General features: G+C 40.5%; 1 protein-coding gene across 1 annotated transcript; it reads left to right on the top strand.

Moving 5' to 3' along the window:
• The first annotated feature begins 1,006 nt into the window (after positions 1–1,006).
• On the top strand, positions 1,007–10,294 carry LOC137582277 (mucin-2-like). The gene has a single exon (XM_068296753.1). The coding sequence runs from the start codon at positions 1,007–1,009 to the stop codon at positions 10,292–10,294; it is 9,288 nt and encodes a 3,095-aa protein (XP_068152854.1).
• The last annotated feature ends 4,962 nt before the right edge of the window (positions 10,295–15,256 follow it).

Consider the following 15,256-nt stretch of genomic DNA (forward strand, 5'->3'; position numbering starts at 1 on the left):
CGATTGCGGCACGCTTTGTAAACTTCTACCTATAGCTCTCAGACACAGTTTCGGTTTTCGGAAAAACGAACCATCTAACATCTATCTTGGTGATAATCATTTAAAAAATCACAAAAAAATATTTACAAATATTATTTAATTCGAATGAATACGGTATATACATTATTGAAGATTTATATTAATATGAGAAGTCTTGACATGCTAGGAAAATTATACAGCTTACGAACATTTTCCTGTAGCCTATCAGTGTTAAGTTGAGGTTAAAGTTCATGAAAGGTTGACGGCATGCAAATATCAACTGTCCATTATCTACCGAAAAATTTGTGCATTTCCTTTCAACCTCTTGTTTCGCAGAAAGCATTTACTTTAACCTTATGCGAACATCAAAATATCATGTTGGACTTAATTTATGGAAATCCATTAGGTCTCTAATGCTTAACACAAATTCTCCGGGAATTGGAAAAATTTGACATGAAATTTTTCTTGCCCAAAATCAATTCCAAAAGTTCGAGCTATCTTTATTACGTTTATGTACTTTGAATATTTCGAATATTTCACATAATATGACCTTTTCTGAACTCTATTTGAACTATTGTCTTATTGTGTCCTATCGCACCTAGCTTTTGCTATATAAATACTTCTTAATTCAGAGAACAATTCAGTTTCTTGCTTGGCTCATCATGGTAAGTAACAAAATTTAAACATTAGAGCAATTTTCATGCAGATTCCATTGCAGAAACTTCGTTGTTATTTTTGGATTTTTGCACTGTGCCAGGCTGCAATTGCAGTCCAGGTAAGAAGTGCAGATAATGGGAATGTGTCGGGGACTGAAAATGTTGGGAATCTGCAAAGAAGAACAACAGAAAGCATTTGCAATATCTTTCACCACTTGCATCTACCCTGTAACACTCCAACAACAAAAAAATCAACGACAATAGGTACAACTAACACTTCAGCAACTACGAAGACGACAAATCCTGAACAGACTGCATCAACTTCAGCGAAGATGGAAACCACAACTACTGAGAAGTCTGTAACTACTGAAAGCTCCACAACAGCAACGAAAACTACCAAATCAACAACAACTACAACACCGAAAACAACAAAGTCGACAACCACCAAGAAGTCAAAAACAACGAAATCGAAAACCACAGCACAAACAACAGAGACACCAGCAGCCTCTGATGAGACAACAACAACAGGAGACACGACAACCCCTAACGAAAAAAAGTCAACTACAGAAAAGGCGGAGACCGAAACTACGCAGAAGTCAGTAACTACTGAAGGCCCCACAACGACAACGAAAAATACAAAATCAACAACAACTACAACACCGAAAACAACAAAGTCGACAACCACTAAGAAGCCAAAAACAACGAAATCGACAACCACTAAAAAGCCAACAACAACGAAATCGACAACGACAGCACAAACAACAGAGACACCAGCAGCCTCTGATGAGACAACAACAACAGGAGACACGACAACCCCTAACGAAAAAAAGTCAACTACAGAAAAGGCGGAGACCGAAACTACGCAGAAGTCAGTAACTACTGAAGGACCCACAACAACGAAGAAAACAACCAAATCGACAACCACTAAGAAACCAAAAACGACGAAATCTACTACAACTAAAAATCCAACGACAACGAAATCGACAACCACTAAGAAGCCAAAAACGACGAAATCTACTACAACTAAGGAGCCTACGACAACAGAATCGACAACCAAGACAAAAGAAACAACGGAGACAACGCCTACTACTGAAGAGACAACTACGATATCGTCCTCAACAGAAACAACAACTCCTAAAGAGTCGACATCGACAACAAAGAATGCGGAAACCACAACTACCGAAAAATCTCCCACAAGTGACGGTCCCACAACAACGAAGAAAACAACCCGATCGACTACCACGAAGACGCCAAAAACGACGAAATCTACTACAACCAAAAAGCCAACGACAACGAAATCGACAACCACTAAGAAGCCAAAAACGACGAAATCTACTACAACTAAAAAGCCAAAAACAACGAAATCGACAACTAATAAGGAGCCTACGACAACAGAATCGACAATCACCACAGGAGAAACAACGGAGTCAACGCCTACTACTGAAGAGACAACTACGATATCGTCCTCAACAGAAATAACAACTCCTGAAGAGTCGACATCGACAACAAATAATGCTGAAACCACAACTACCGAAAAATCTCCCACAAGTGACGGTCCCACAACAACGAAGAAAACAACCCGATCGACTACCACGAAGACGCCAAAAACGACGAAATCTACTACAACCAAAAAGCCAACGACAACGAAATCGACAACCACCAAGAAGCCAAAAACGCCGAAATCTACTACAACTAATAAGCCAAAAACAACGAAATCGACAACTACTAAGGAGCCTACGACAACAGAATCGACAACCCCCACAGGAGAAACAACGGAGACAACGCCTACTACTGAAGAGACAACTACGATATCGTCCTCAACAGAAACAACAACTCCCGAAGAGTCGACATCGACAACAAATAATGCGGAAACCACAACTACCGAAAAATCTCCAACAACTGACGGTCCTACAACAACGAAGAAAACAACCAGATCGACTACCACGAAGAAACCAAAAACGACGAAATCTACTACAACTAAAAAGCCAACGACAACGAAATCGACAACCACTAAGAAGCCAAAAACGACGAAATCTACTACAACTAAAAAGCCAAAAACAACGAAATCGACAACTAATAAGGAGCCTACGACAACAGAATCGACAATCACCACAGGAGAAACAACGGAGTCAACGCCTACTACTGAAGAGACAACTACGATATCGTCCTCAACAGAAATAACAACTCCTGAAGAGTCGACATCGACAACAAATAATGCTGAAACCACAACTACCGAAAAATCTCCCACAAGTGACGGTCCCACAACAACGAAGAAAACAACCCGATCGACTACCACGAAGACGCCAAAAACGACGAAATCTACTACAACCAAAAAGCCAACGACAACGAAATCGACAACCACCAAGAAGCCAAAAACGCCGAAATCTACTACAACTAATAAGCCAAAAACAACGAAATCGACAACTACTAAGGAGCCTACGACAACAGAATCGACAACCCCCACAGGAGAAACAACGGAGACAACGCCTACTACTGAAGAGACAACTACGATATCGTCCTCAACAGAAACAACAACTCCCGAAGAGTCGACATCGACAACAAATAATGCGGAAACCACAACTACCGAAAAATCTCCAACAACTGACGGTCCTACAACAACGAAGAAAACAACCAGATCGACTACCACGAAGAAACCAAAAACGACGAAATCTACTACAACTAAAAAGCCAACGACAACGAAATCGACAACCACTAAGAAGCCAAAGACGACGAAATCTACTTCAACTAAAAAGCCAACGACAACGAAATCGACAACCACTAAGAAGCCGAAAACGACGAAATCTACTACAACTACAAAGCCAAAAACAACGAAATCGACAACTACTAAGGAGCCTACGACAACAGAATCGACAACCACCACAGGAGAAACAACGGAGACAACGCCTACTACTGAAGAGACAACTACGATATCGTCCTCAACAGAAATAACAACTCCTGAAGAGTCGACATCGACAACAAATAATGCTGAAACCACAACTACCGAAAAATCTCCCACAAGTGACGGTCCCACAACAACGAAGAAAACAACCGGATCGACTACCACGAAGAAACCAAAAACGACGAAATCTACTACAACTAAAAAGCCAACGACAACGAAATCGACAACCACTAAGAAGCCAAAGACGACGAAATCTACTTCAACTAAAAAGCCAACTACAACGAAATCGACAACCACTAAGAAGTCAAAAACGACAAAATCTACTTCAACTAAAAAGCCAATGACAACGAAATCGACAACCACTAAGAAGCCGAAAACGACGAAATCTACTACAACTAAAAAGCCAAAAACAAGGAAACCGACAACTACTAAGGAGCCTACGACAACAGAATCGACAACCACCACAGGAGAAACAACGGAGACAACGCCTACTACTGAAGAGACAACTACGATATCGTCCTCAACAGAAACAACAACTCCTGAAGAAACGACATCGACAACAAATAATGCGGAAACCACAACTACCGAAAAATCTCCAACAACTGACGGTCCTACAACAACGAAGAAAACAACCAGATCGACTACCACGAAGACGCCAAAAACGACGAAATCTACTACAACCAAAAAGCCAACGACAACGAAATCGACAACCACTAAGAAACCAAAAACGACGAAATCTACTACAACTAAAAAGCCAACGACAACCACTAAGAAGCCAACAACGACGAAATCTACTTCAACTAAAAAGCCAACGACAACGAAATCGACAACCACTAAGAAGCCAAAGACGACGAAATCTACTTCAACTAAAAAGCCAACGACAACGAAATCGACAACCACTAAGAAGCCGAAAACGACGAAATCTACTACAACTAAAAAGACAAAAACAACGAAATCGACAACTACTAAGGAGCCTACGACAACAGAATCGACAACCCCCACAGGAGAAACAACGGAGACAACGCCTACTACTGAAGAGACAACTACGATATCGTCCTCAACAGAAACAACAACTCCTGAAGAAACGACATCGACAACAAATAATGCGGAAACCACAACTACCGAAAAATCTCCAACAACTGACGGTCCTACAACAACGAAGAAAACAACCAGATCGACTACCACTAAGAAGCCAAAAACGACGAAATCTACTTCAACTAAAAAGCCAATGACAACGAAATCGACAACCACTAAGAAGCCGAAAACGACGAAATCTACTACAACTAAAAAGCCAAAAACAACCAAATCGACAACTACTAAGGAGCCTACGACAACCACCACGGGAGAAACAACGGAGACAACGCCTACTACTGAAGAGACAACTACGATATCGTCCTCAACAGAAACAACAACTCCTGAAGAGTTGACATCGACAACAAATAATGCGGAAACCACAACTACCGAAAAATCTCCAACAACTGACGGTCCTACAACAACGAAGAAAACAACCAGATCGACTACCACGAAGAAGCCAAAAACGACGAAATCTACTACAACTAAAAAGCCAACGACAACGAAATCGACACCCACTAAGAAGCCAAAGACGACGAAATCTACTTCAACTAAAAAGCCAACGACAACGAAATCGACAACCACTAAGAAGCCAAAGACGACGAAATCTACTTCAACTAAAAAGCCAACGACAACGAAATCGACAACCACTAAGAAGCCGAAAACGACGAAATCTACTACAACTAAAAAGCCAAAAACAACGAAATCGACAACTACTAAGGAGCCTACGACAACAGAATCGACAACCCCCACAGGAGAAACAACGGAGACAACGCCTACTACTGAAGAGACAACTACGATATCGTCCTCAACAGAAACAACAACTCCTGAAGAGTCGACATCGACAACAAACAATGCGGAAACCACAACTACCGAAAAATCTCCAACAACTGACGGTCCTACAACAACGAAGAAAACAACCAGATCGACTACCACGAAGAAACCAAAAACGACGAAATCTACTACAACTAAAAAGCCAACGACAACGAAATCGACAACCACTAAGAAGCCAAAGACGACGAAATCTACTTCAACTAAAAAGCCAACGACAACGAAATCGACAACCACTAAGAAGCCAAAGACGACGAAATCTACTTCAACTAAAAAGCCAACGACATCGAAATCGACAACCACTAAGAAGCCGAAAACGACGAAATCTACTACAACTAAAAAGCCAAAAACAACGAAATCGACAACTACTAAGGAGCCTACGACAACAGAATCGACAACCCCCACAGGAGAAACAACGGAGACAACGCCTACTACTGAAGAGACAACTACGATATCGTCCTCAACAGAAACAACAACTCCTGAAGAGTCGACATCACCAACAAATAATGCGGAAACCACAACTACCGAAAAATCTCTAACAACTGACGGTCCCACAACAACGAAGAAAACAACCAGATCGACTACCACGAAGAAACCAAAAACGACGAAATCTACTACAACTAAAAAGCCAACGACAACGAAATCGACAACCACTAAGAAGCCAAAGACGACGAAATCTACTTCAACTAAAAAGCCAACTACAACGAAATCGACAACTACTAAGGAGCCTACGACAACAGAATCGACAACCACCACAGGAGAAACAACGGAGACAACGCCTACTACTGAAGAGACAACTACGATATCGTCCTCAACAGAAACAACAACTCCTGAAGAGTCGACATCGACAACAAACAATGCGGAAACCACAACTACCGAAAAATCTCCAACAACTGACGGTCCTACAACAACGAAGAAAACAACCAGATCGACTACCACGAAGAAACCAAAAACGACGAAATCTACTACAACTAAAAAGCCAATGACAACGAAATCGACAACCACTAAGAAGCCGAAAACGACGAAATCTACTACAACTAAAAAGCCAAAAACAACGAAACCGACAACTACTAAGGAGCCTACGACAACAGAATCGACAACCACCACAGGAGAAACAACGGAGACAACGCCTACTACTGAAGAGACAACTACGATATCGTCCTCAACAGAAACAACAACTCCTGAAGAGTCGACATCGACAACAAACAATGCGGAAACCACAACTACCGAAAAATCTCCAACAACTGACGGTCCTACAACAACGAAGAAAACAACCAGATCGACTACCACGAAGAAACCAAAAACGACGAAATCTACTACAACTAAAAAGCCAATGACAACGAAATCGACAACCACTAAGAAGCCGAAAACGACGAAATCTACTACAACTAAAAAGCCAAAAACAACGAAACCGACAACTACTAAGGAGCCTACGACAACAGAATCGACAACCACCACGGGAGAAACAACGGAGACAACGCCTACTACTGAAGAGACAACTACGATATCGTCCTCAACAGAAACAACAACTCCTGAAGAGTCGACATCGACAACAAATAATGCGGGAACCACAACTACCGAAAAATCTCTAACAACTGACGGTCCCACAACAACGAAGAAAACAACCAGATCGACAACCACGAAGACGCCAAAAACGACGAAATCTACTACAACTAAAAAGCCAACGACAGCGAAATCGACAACCACTAAGAAACCAAAAACGACGAAATCTACTACAACTAAAAAGCCAACGACAACGAAATCGACAACCACTAAGAAACCAAAAACGACGAAATCTACTACAACTAAAAAGCCAACGACAACCACTAAGAAACCAAAAACGACGAAATCTACTACAACTAAAAAGCCAAAAACAACGAAATCGACAACTGCTAAGGAGCCTACGACAACCACCACGGGAGAAACAACGGAGACAACGCCTACTACTGAAGAGACAACTACGATATCGTCCTCAACAGAAACAACAACTCCTGAAGAGTCGACATCGACAACAAATAATGCGGGAACCACAACTACCGAAAAATCTCTAACAACTGACGGTCCCACAACAACGAAGAAAACAACCAGATCGACTACCACGAAGACGCCAAAAACGACGAAATCTACTACAACTAAAAAGCCAACGACAACGAAATCGACAACCACTAAGAAACCAAAAACGACGAAATCTACTACAACTAAAAAGCCAACGACAGCGAAATCGACAACCACTAAGAAAGCAAAAACGACGAAATCTACTACAACTAAAAAGCCAACGACAACGAAATCGACAACCACTAAGAAACCAAAAACGACGAAATCTACTACAACTAAAAAGCCAACGACAACCACTAAGAAACCACAAACGACGAAATCTACTACAACTAAAAAGCCAAAAACAACGAAATCGACAACTACTAAGGAGCCTACGACAACAGAATCGACAACCACCACGGGAGAAACAACGGAGACAACGCCTACTACTGAAGAGACAACTACGATATCGTCACCAACAGAAACAACAACTCCTGAAGAGTCGACATCGACAACAAATAATGCGGGAACCACAACTACCGAAAAATCTCTAACAACTGACGGTCCCACAACAACGAAGAAAACAACCAGATCGACTACCACGAAGACGCCAAAAACGACGAAATCTACTACAACTAAAAAGCCAACGACAGCGAAATCGACAACCACTAAGAAACCAAAAACGACGAAATCTACTACAACTAAAAAGCCAACGACAACGAAATCGACAACCACTAAGAAACCAAAAACGACGAAATCTACTACAACTAAAAAGCCAACGACAACGAAATCGACAACCACTAAGAAACCAAAAACGACGAAATCTACTACAACTAAAAAGCCAACGACAACCACTAAGAAACCAAAAACGACGAAATCTACTACAACTAAAAAGCCAAAAACAACGAAATCGACAACTACTAAGGAGCCTACGACAACAGAATCGACAACCACCACGGGAGAAACAACGGAGACAACGCCTACTACTGAAGAGACAACTACGATATCGTCCTCAACAGAAACAACAACTCCTGAAGAGTCGACATCACCAACAAATAATGCGGAAACCACAACTACCGAAAAATCTCTAACAACTGACGGTCCCACAACAACGAAGAAAACAACCAGATCGACTACCACGAAGAAACCAAAAACGACGAAATCTACTACAACTAAAAAGCCAACGACAACGAAATCGACAACCACTAAGAAGCCAAAGACGACGAAATCTACTTCAACTAAAAAGCCAACTACAACGAAATCGACAACCACTAAGAAGCCAAAAACGACGAAATCTACTTCAACTAAAAAGCCAATGACAACGAAATCGACAACCACTAAGCCGAAAACGACGAAATCTACTACAACTAAAAAGCCAAAAACAACGAAACCGACAACTACTAAGGAGCCTACGACAACAGAATCGACAACCACCACGGGAGAAACAACGGAGACAACGCCTACTACTGAAGAGACAACTACGATATCGTCCTCAACAGAAACAACAACTCCTGAAGAGTCGACATCGACAACAAATAATGCGGGAACCACAACTACCGAAAAATCTCTAACAACTGACGGTCCCACAACAACGAAGAAAACAACCAGATCGACTACCACGAAGACGCCAAAAACGACGAAATCTACTACAACTAAAAAGCCAACGACAGCGAAATCGACAACCACTAAGAAACCAAAAACGACGAAATCTACTACAACTAAAAAGCCAACGACAACGAAATCGACAACCACTAAGAAACCGAAAACGACGAAATCTACTACAACTAAAAAGCCAAAAACAACGAAACCGACAACTACTAAGGAGCCTACGACAACAGAATCGACAACCACCACGGGAGAAACAACGGAGACAACGCCTACTACTGAAGAGACAACTACGATATCGTCCTCAACAGAAACAACAACTCCTGAAGAGTCGACATCGACAACAAATAATGCGGGAACCACAACTACCGAAAAATCTCTAACAACTGACGGTCCCACAACAACGAAGAAAACAACCAGATCGACTACCACGAAGACGCCAAAAACGACGAAATCTACTACAACTAAAAAGCCAACGACAGCGAAATCGACAACCACTAAGAAACCAAAAACGACGAAATCTACTACAACTAAAAAGCCAACGACAACGAAATCGACAACCACTAAGAAACCAAAAACGACGAAATCTACTACAACTAAAAAGCCAAAAACAACGAAACCGACAACTACTAAGGAGCCTACGACAACAGAATCGACAACCACCACGGGAGAAACAACGGAGACAACGCCTACTACTGAAGAGACAACTACGATATCGTCCTCAACAAAAACAACAACTTCTGAAGAGTCCACATCGACAACAAACAATGCAGAGACCACACTTACAACAACACAGAAGGCAAAAACCACATCCACCACTGGTGAACCGACGACGACATTGAATACAACAACTGAATCGACTATATCGACCAGGCCGCAGCATCATTTTCACCATCACCATCATCATCATCATAATTCTGGAGACCCGTTCTTCCCATTACCATTGCCAGGTCTTCCTTTTCCACCTCTGCCTTTTCCACCAATTCCCTTACCAGCTTTACCTCTGCCTTCTTTACCTTTACCAGCTTTGCCTCTGCTAAATCTAACTCTTCCATCGTTGCCTGAGGTGGAGTTACCTGTTATTGAAATTGCACTACCTCCACCCCCTCCACCACCGCCTCTCCCGCCATTTTTCCCCTTTGAAGGCTTGTTTGGAAGAAAATTAAAAAACAATAATTAATATTAAGCATTAACAAAAAAGGTTAAACGAGGTATTTGAGGGTTTTCATAACACATAAATATTGAGGCTTCTAAGATCAGAGACTATGATCTGTCATTCTGATGCTGGATTATGTGCGATTATGTTAGCGTCTCATCTATTTCAGTTTTTTTCGCAAAGTTATAATAAATATGACTTAACTCTAGATAAGAATAATGCTCAATAAGAAAGTATTGAAGGTGAACAAGCCTAAATGCAATTTGGTAACAAAATAAAATAAAATATATAATGGCTTGCAGTGCGCCGATCCCAATTAAATTGTTGTTGTTGTTTTGTGCGTATAGTATGTAGAGTACAGGATTGCTCCGATGATGCCCAATGATAAGCGGTCATTTCAATCAATTGCAGCAATCGGCAACATTAAAAAAGGATCACGCATCAGAGTCATCAATAGTTTCACTTGCTGTCAAGTTAATTATAACCGTTCTCCAAAACTTACCTCCGACAATGACAGCAAAGGCGACCGTACACAATCTTCACAGCATTCCTTCACGATGGATCCGCAGTTGGCGTGTTAATTGGCAAACATAACGTTCACGCGATGGCGACTCCAAATAATACTAAAAATGCAATGAAAATACCGATAAAATAAAGTTAGAGAATATTGTTAACATATCAATCATAAATCTCTTCAATCGATCACAGTTACTTGTATTTATACTTATATTATTATTTTATATTTATTAGATATAATGTCTTTCGTTTTTTCGTCGTCTTTACGTCTTACTCTTCCGGCTTTTCGTCTTAAAACTTCGTCCTCTTAATACTTTTCTGTCTTGCCGGCTTGCCAGATTGTCTTGTGCTTTTTGAGTCAGCTGACTAAACTAGAACTGACTGAATAGGATGCCAGACCATTCCTACAAATCGGCCATCCTACACTTCATTCGCCCCGCAGGTGCTCGTCTGCCTTGGGCCTGCGCTGAATACAGAGTCTTTTGCCACGTCGTAGGTGTCGTTGAATTTTACCCTTATGATGCGGTATATTTTCGATATTTCGGCTTTAGCTTTAACCCAGGGCCAAGTTGGGTTCGTTTGATGGCAACTAAATCGCCTATTTTATACTTCGATGCTGGTCTTCGTCTTAAGTTGTACCTGTTTTTGTTTTCATCTTGAATTTGTAGAATATGTTGCTTTGCTTCTTTACGTTGTTTATCTCGTTCATCATTAAAGTGTTAAATCATTTCGTCTTCTATCATTTCCTTGATTCCGTTCGCTCGAGGAATTCCCGTCGTGATGAGATAATGTTTTATGCCTTCGCTTTTACAGTACAAGTAAATTGTAAATTGTTGATCCATTGTTGATCTCACTGTTAATATCAACTGAATATTTAAATGAACCCGATGCTTTGATCTTGTCTGTGTCTTTTTTCTTATCGAAACCGATTAAATAAACGTTAGAATCACTCAAAATTGGATTTTTCAGGTTTTTCAGCATTCAGCATCTTGGACCTCTTGGACATACTTCGATAGATAGATTACCTTCGCCACTAAACATACGGATAGAGTATTTCGCAAAAGCGAACCTCGGAACTTCGGAAAAACTGCGTACCTTTTGACCACTGCTTGTATTTTGCACACTGCACGCTTCGCACACTTACATTTTCGCACACTTCGTCGTTTTACGACCTTCGTCTTCACTTTCGTCGTTATTTTCCGTTTGAAAATCGGCATCTTTGAGCAAAGAATTCTTTTTTAAATTGCAAAATATGTGTTTCGTTAAATCGTTTTTATTGTGAGTCAATCGAAGCAAATTACAAATTACAGCCAGATCCATATCTGACAGATTTTCAGCAATATAATTAATTATCATTATACAAATTGTCAGACTCAGCAAACTCATAGCCCTCGAACTCACGCACCCGTTTCTTATTATTTCTATCTCCTTGTTGTTCAAAAATAAACTTGTGCAACAGAACGATATTTTGTCTCTTTTCCAGCCGAAGCATCTCATACATACATATGTATGTGTGCTATGTCTTTTTCACTTATAGTTCTTTCATGAAGAGCCTCAAGATGTGTGGGACTACTTCTTTTACACTTTTAAGTACTTCTTTTCAGGTGTAGCTTCCAAAATGTGTCTTTCTTTTTAGGTTGATCCCAAATGTGTGGGTCACCTCTCTTTCTCGTTTTATTCTTTTTATAAGGAGCCCCAAAATGTGTGGGACTGGGGTATTGTCTTACGAATAAACACAGTCCCGGTTATAGTTTTATAATAGTTGTAGATATATGTAAGTACATATATTGAGAGTGTATCAGTATAAATATTCCAATTCGAAAGAGTTGATTGATTCGGATAGGTTCAAATTGCAGTTTCTCTATGGAATTAATCAATTAAAGTACAAAAATTTCATTAGTTGTACTTTTTTAATCATATTTGTTCACAAAATCCACGAAATTGTGAGTGTATGAGAATGTCTCCAGTTGGATATTTTAAATGAATTTGTACAACGCTATATTATGTACACACATATGTACATATTTTATATGATGTTCATCCAAAAGAGTATTCCCTGTTAGGCATTAAGCCCACCATAAATATTTCATAGTCATTAATTGGTTGTCATCCCACGTCTTTTGAAGCTGACTCACAGTTGACACATTTCAATTGGTAAAGTTGTAGCTGCCATATAATATAGAAATGGTTTAACTGGATATATGTAAGTAAAAGCAACCTTCCTGACTTGATAAATCCACGCCTAATGCGTCATTACTTTGCTCGTGTATGAATTCGCTTTAATTTAAATTTGTTTTCAACCCTTGCCCGAATCGTGCACCTCGTGCACTGATCTATCTTTTGGGATATCCACCTTGGTGCTGTCAGTGCTGTTGGCAGAGTTGCCATGGAGGGCAAAAGGGAACATGAGCTGCTGCTGCTGTCTCGTTAGTGTTGCTCGACACACAAAGGTTAAAGCAAATGGGGCAGCAATTTGCGATGCGAAATTCAATTCGCTATATAACGGGATGCAGGGAAGCCTTCAGATGCACTCCCGTTTTGCTCCATACAGTATTAAGTTACCAGCAGTTAATGAAACTGGCCAAAGTCCTGCTCTCTGAGAAATTAAAGACGTAAATTGGGAAAAATTATAGAGAAATTTCACAGAGCACAAAGACACAAATGGGAAAGCGATAAGCAATCATATCTAATGGACATTTTGCGAGTAGAATATTAGGTTTAGAATTAAAATTCCGGCGACACTTTGCATTATCTTAAGGAATATCAAACGGGAGAGGGACACAATGATGGGGAAAGCGAAAGAGATTGAGAATGAGAGGGAGAGATGCTTGGCAAACGAAATCATACAAATACACACACAGATAAAACCATTCCCACATACATGCGTCTATTGAGGAATTCCATCGATTGTATGTGTGTGTGCGAGAGAGTAATGGAATTTTTGAAAGCGAAAAAAGGATGACGGGAGGGTGTGAGGAAAGAGAGAAACGAATACAAGCAAAATGGCCGACGAAAGTGTTGAAACTAATAATGGCTGACATCAAAAAGGAGAGAATGAATAAAAGAGAGGTTGGACCCAGATAGCAAAAGAGTGGGAGTGGGAGTGGGAGAGTGAGAGCGGGAGAAAAGCCCAAAAATAAAAAATAAATCGATAAGCATTTTTTTTTGCTCACACAAATGGCGCTGTCATGGCGACAGGACAAAGTATTTAAAGTCTGCGAATTAATTGCAAATGTCACTGCCACCCACATAAACACATATGTATGTATGCACATATGTATATGAATACGTGTGTATATGTTTGTGTGCGTGTATGTCAACACAATGTCATGGCATAAGAGTGGGACATGCGTGTTGCATGTGTTGTTGTTGTGGGTCCCGTTATCGAATCGAACATATGCAACTTTTGACATTTCGATGACCTTACCTAAGCTAGTTACAAAGCGAAACACTTGCAGTTAATTTTTTTTGCACCCCCTCTCCTGCTCTCTCCCATTCGCACAATTTCATACTCTCTCTCTCTTTTTTTTAGCTCTCTCGGTCGCTTGTAACCTAAATTTTTATTACTAAGTATCATTTCAATTCACCAAATCGTTTCGGCTGTTCCACTTTCATTCTGGTCCTCTTCGATTTGATAAGCTTCTCTTCTTCTCTTTTTTTCCGTTTTTTTGCTTTCTTTTGGCTTTTCATTTTGATTTTGCCTGTCATTTCATTCAAACATGGCTGCGTGGGTGTGGCCTTGTCACCAATACTTACACTAAACGTACTCAGTCTAAACTGGACGGCGGTAGGCGGAGTCCACTTGGAGCTCGGCTAAATGTTCCGAGCCGAGAGAATGAATTTTCCTTCCATCATTCAGGATATTCGGCGGGGGCCAAATTCCAGTTCTCACTGAGTCTAATAGACATCTGTGCCTTCCCATGGACTTCCAGCTGTTCCATCAGCTGTTCAACCAAAAACCACTGGAATAAAGGGGAAAAAAGTGTGGTGAAAGCTTTCAAATTAAAAAAGTTACAATTTTCATGTCTTCGTTGTGAGTGTCAGTGAAATTGTTATACCAATTGCATTGTAAATTCTCAGACGATATTTTTGTTTCAGGTTTTTTGAATATTGTCATCGAATTGCATTCGGACAAAGCATTTTTCACTTTTTTCCAGTGAACTTCTTAACACAAATTCCCAACCGCACACCTGACTTACGCATATTAATTTTGAAATGCCGGGGACCACTTGAGAGGCATTAAGTTTTAATGCATATAGATTGCGTATTTTCAGCTGAATTACTTATGGGCTTCAAAGTAAACATTTATTTGTTTAATCTCCTCCACTCATACGCGACACGTTTTGTGGCAGCATCAGGTGTAACAGAGGCGGATGGCGATGGCGATGTCGATGCCACAAATGTGGATACTTAATTGATGTGGGTACAGGAAATATACAAATCTACATAGATACGCTCGGGTCAGATGTT

This window comes from Drosophila tropicalis, unplaced genomic scaffold (genome assembly GCF_018151085.1).
Source record: "Drosophila tropicalis isolate 14030-0801.00 unplaced genomic scaffold, ASM1815108v1 contig_859, whole genome shotgun sequence".
NCBI classification, from domain to species: domain Eukaryota; kingdom Metazoa; phylum Arthropoda; class Insecta; order Diptera; family Drosophilidae; genus Drosophila; species Drosophila tropicalis.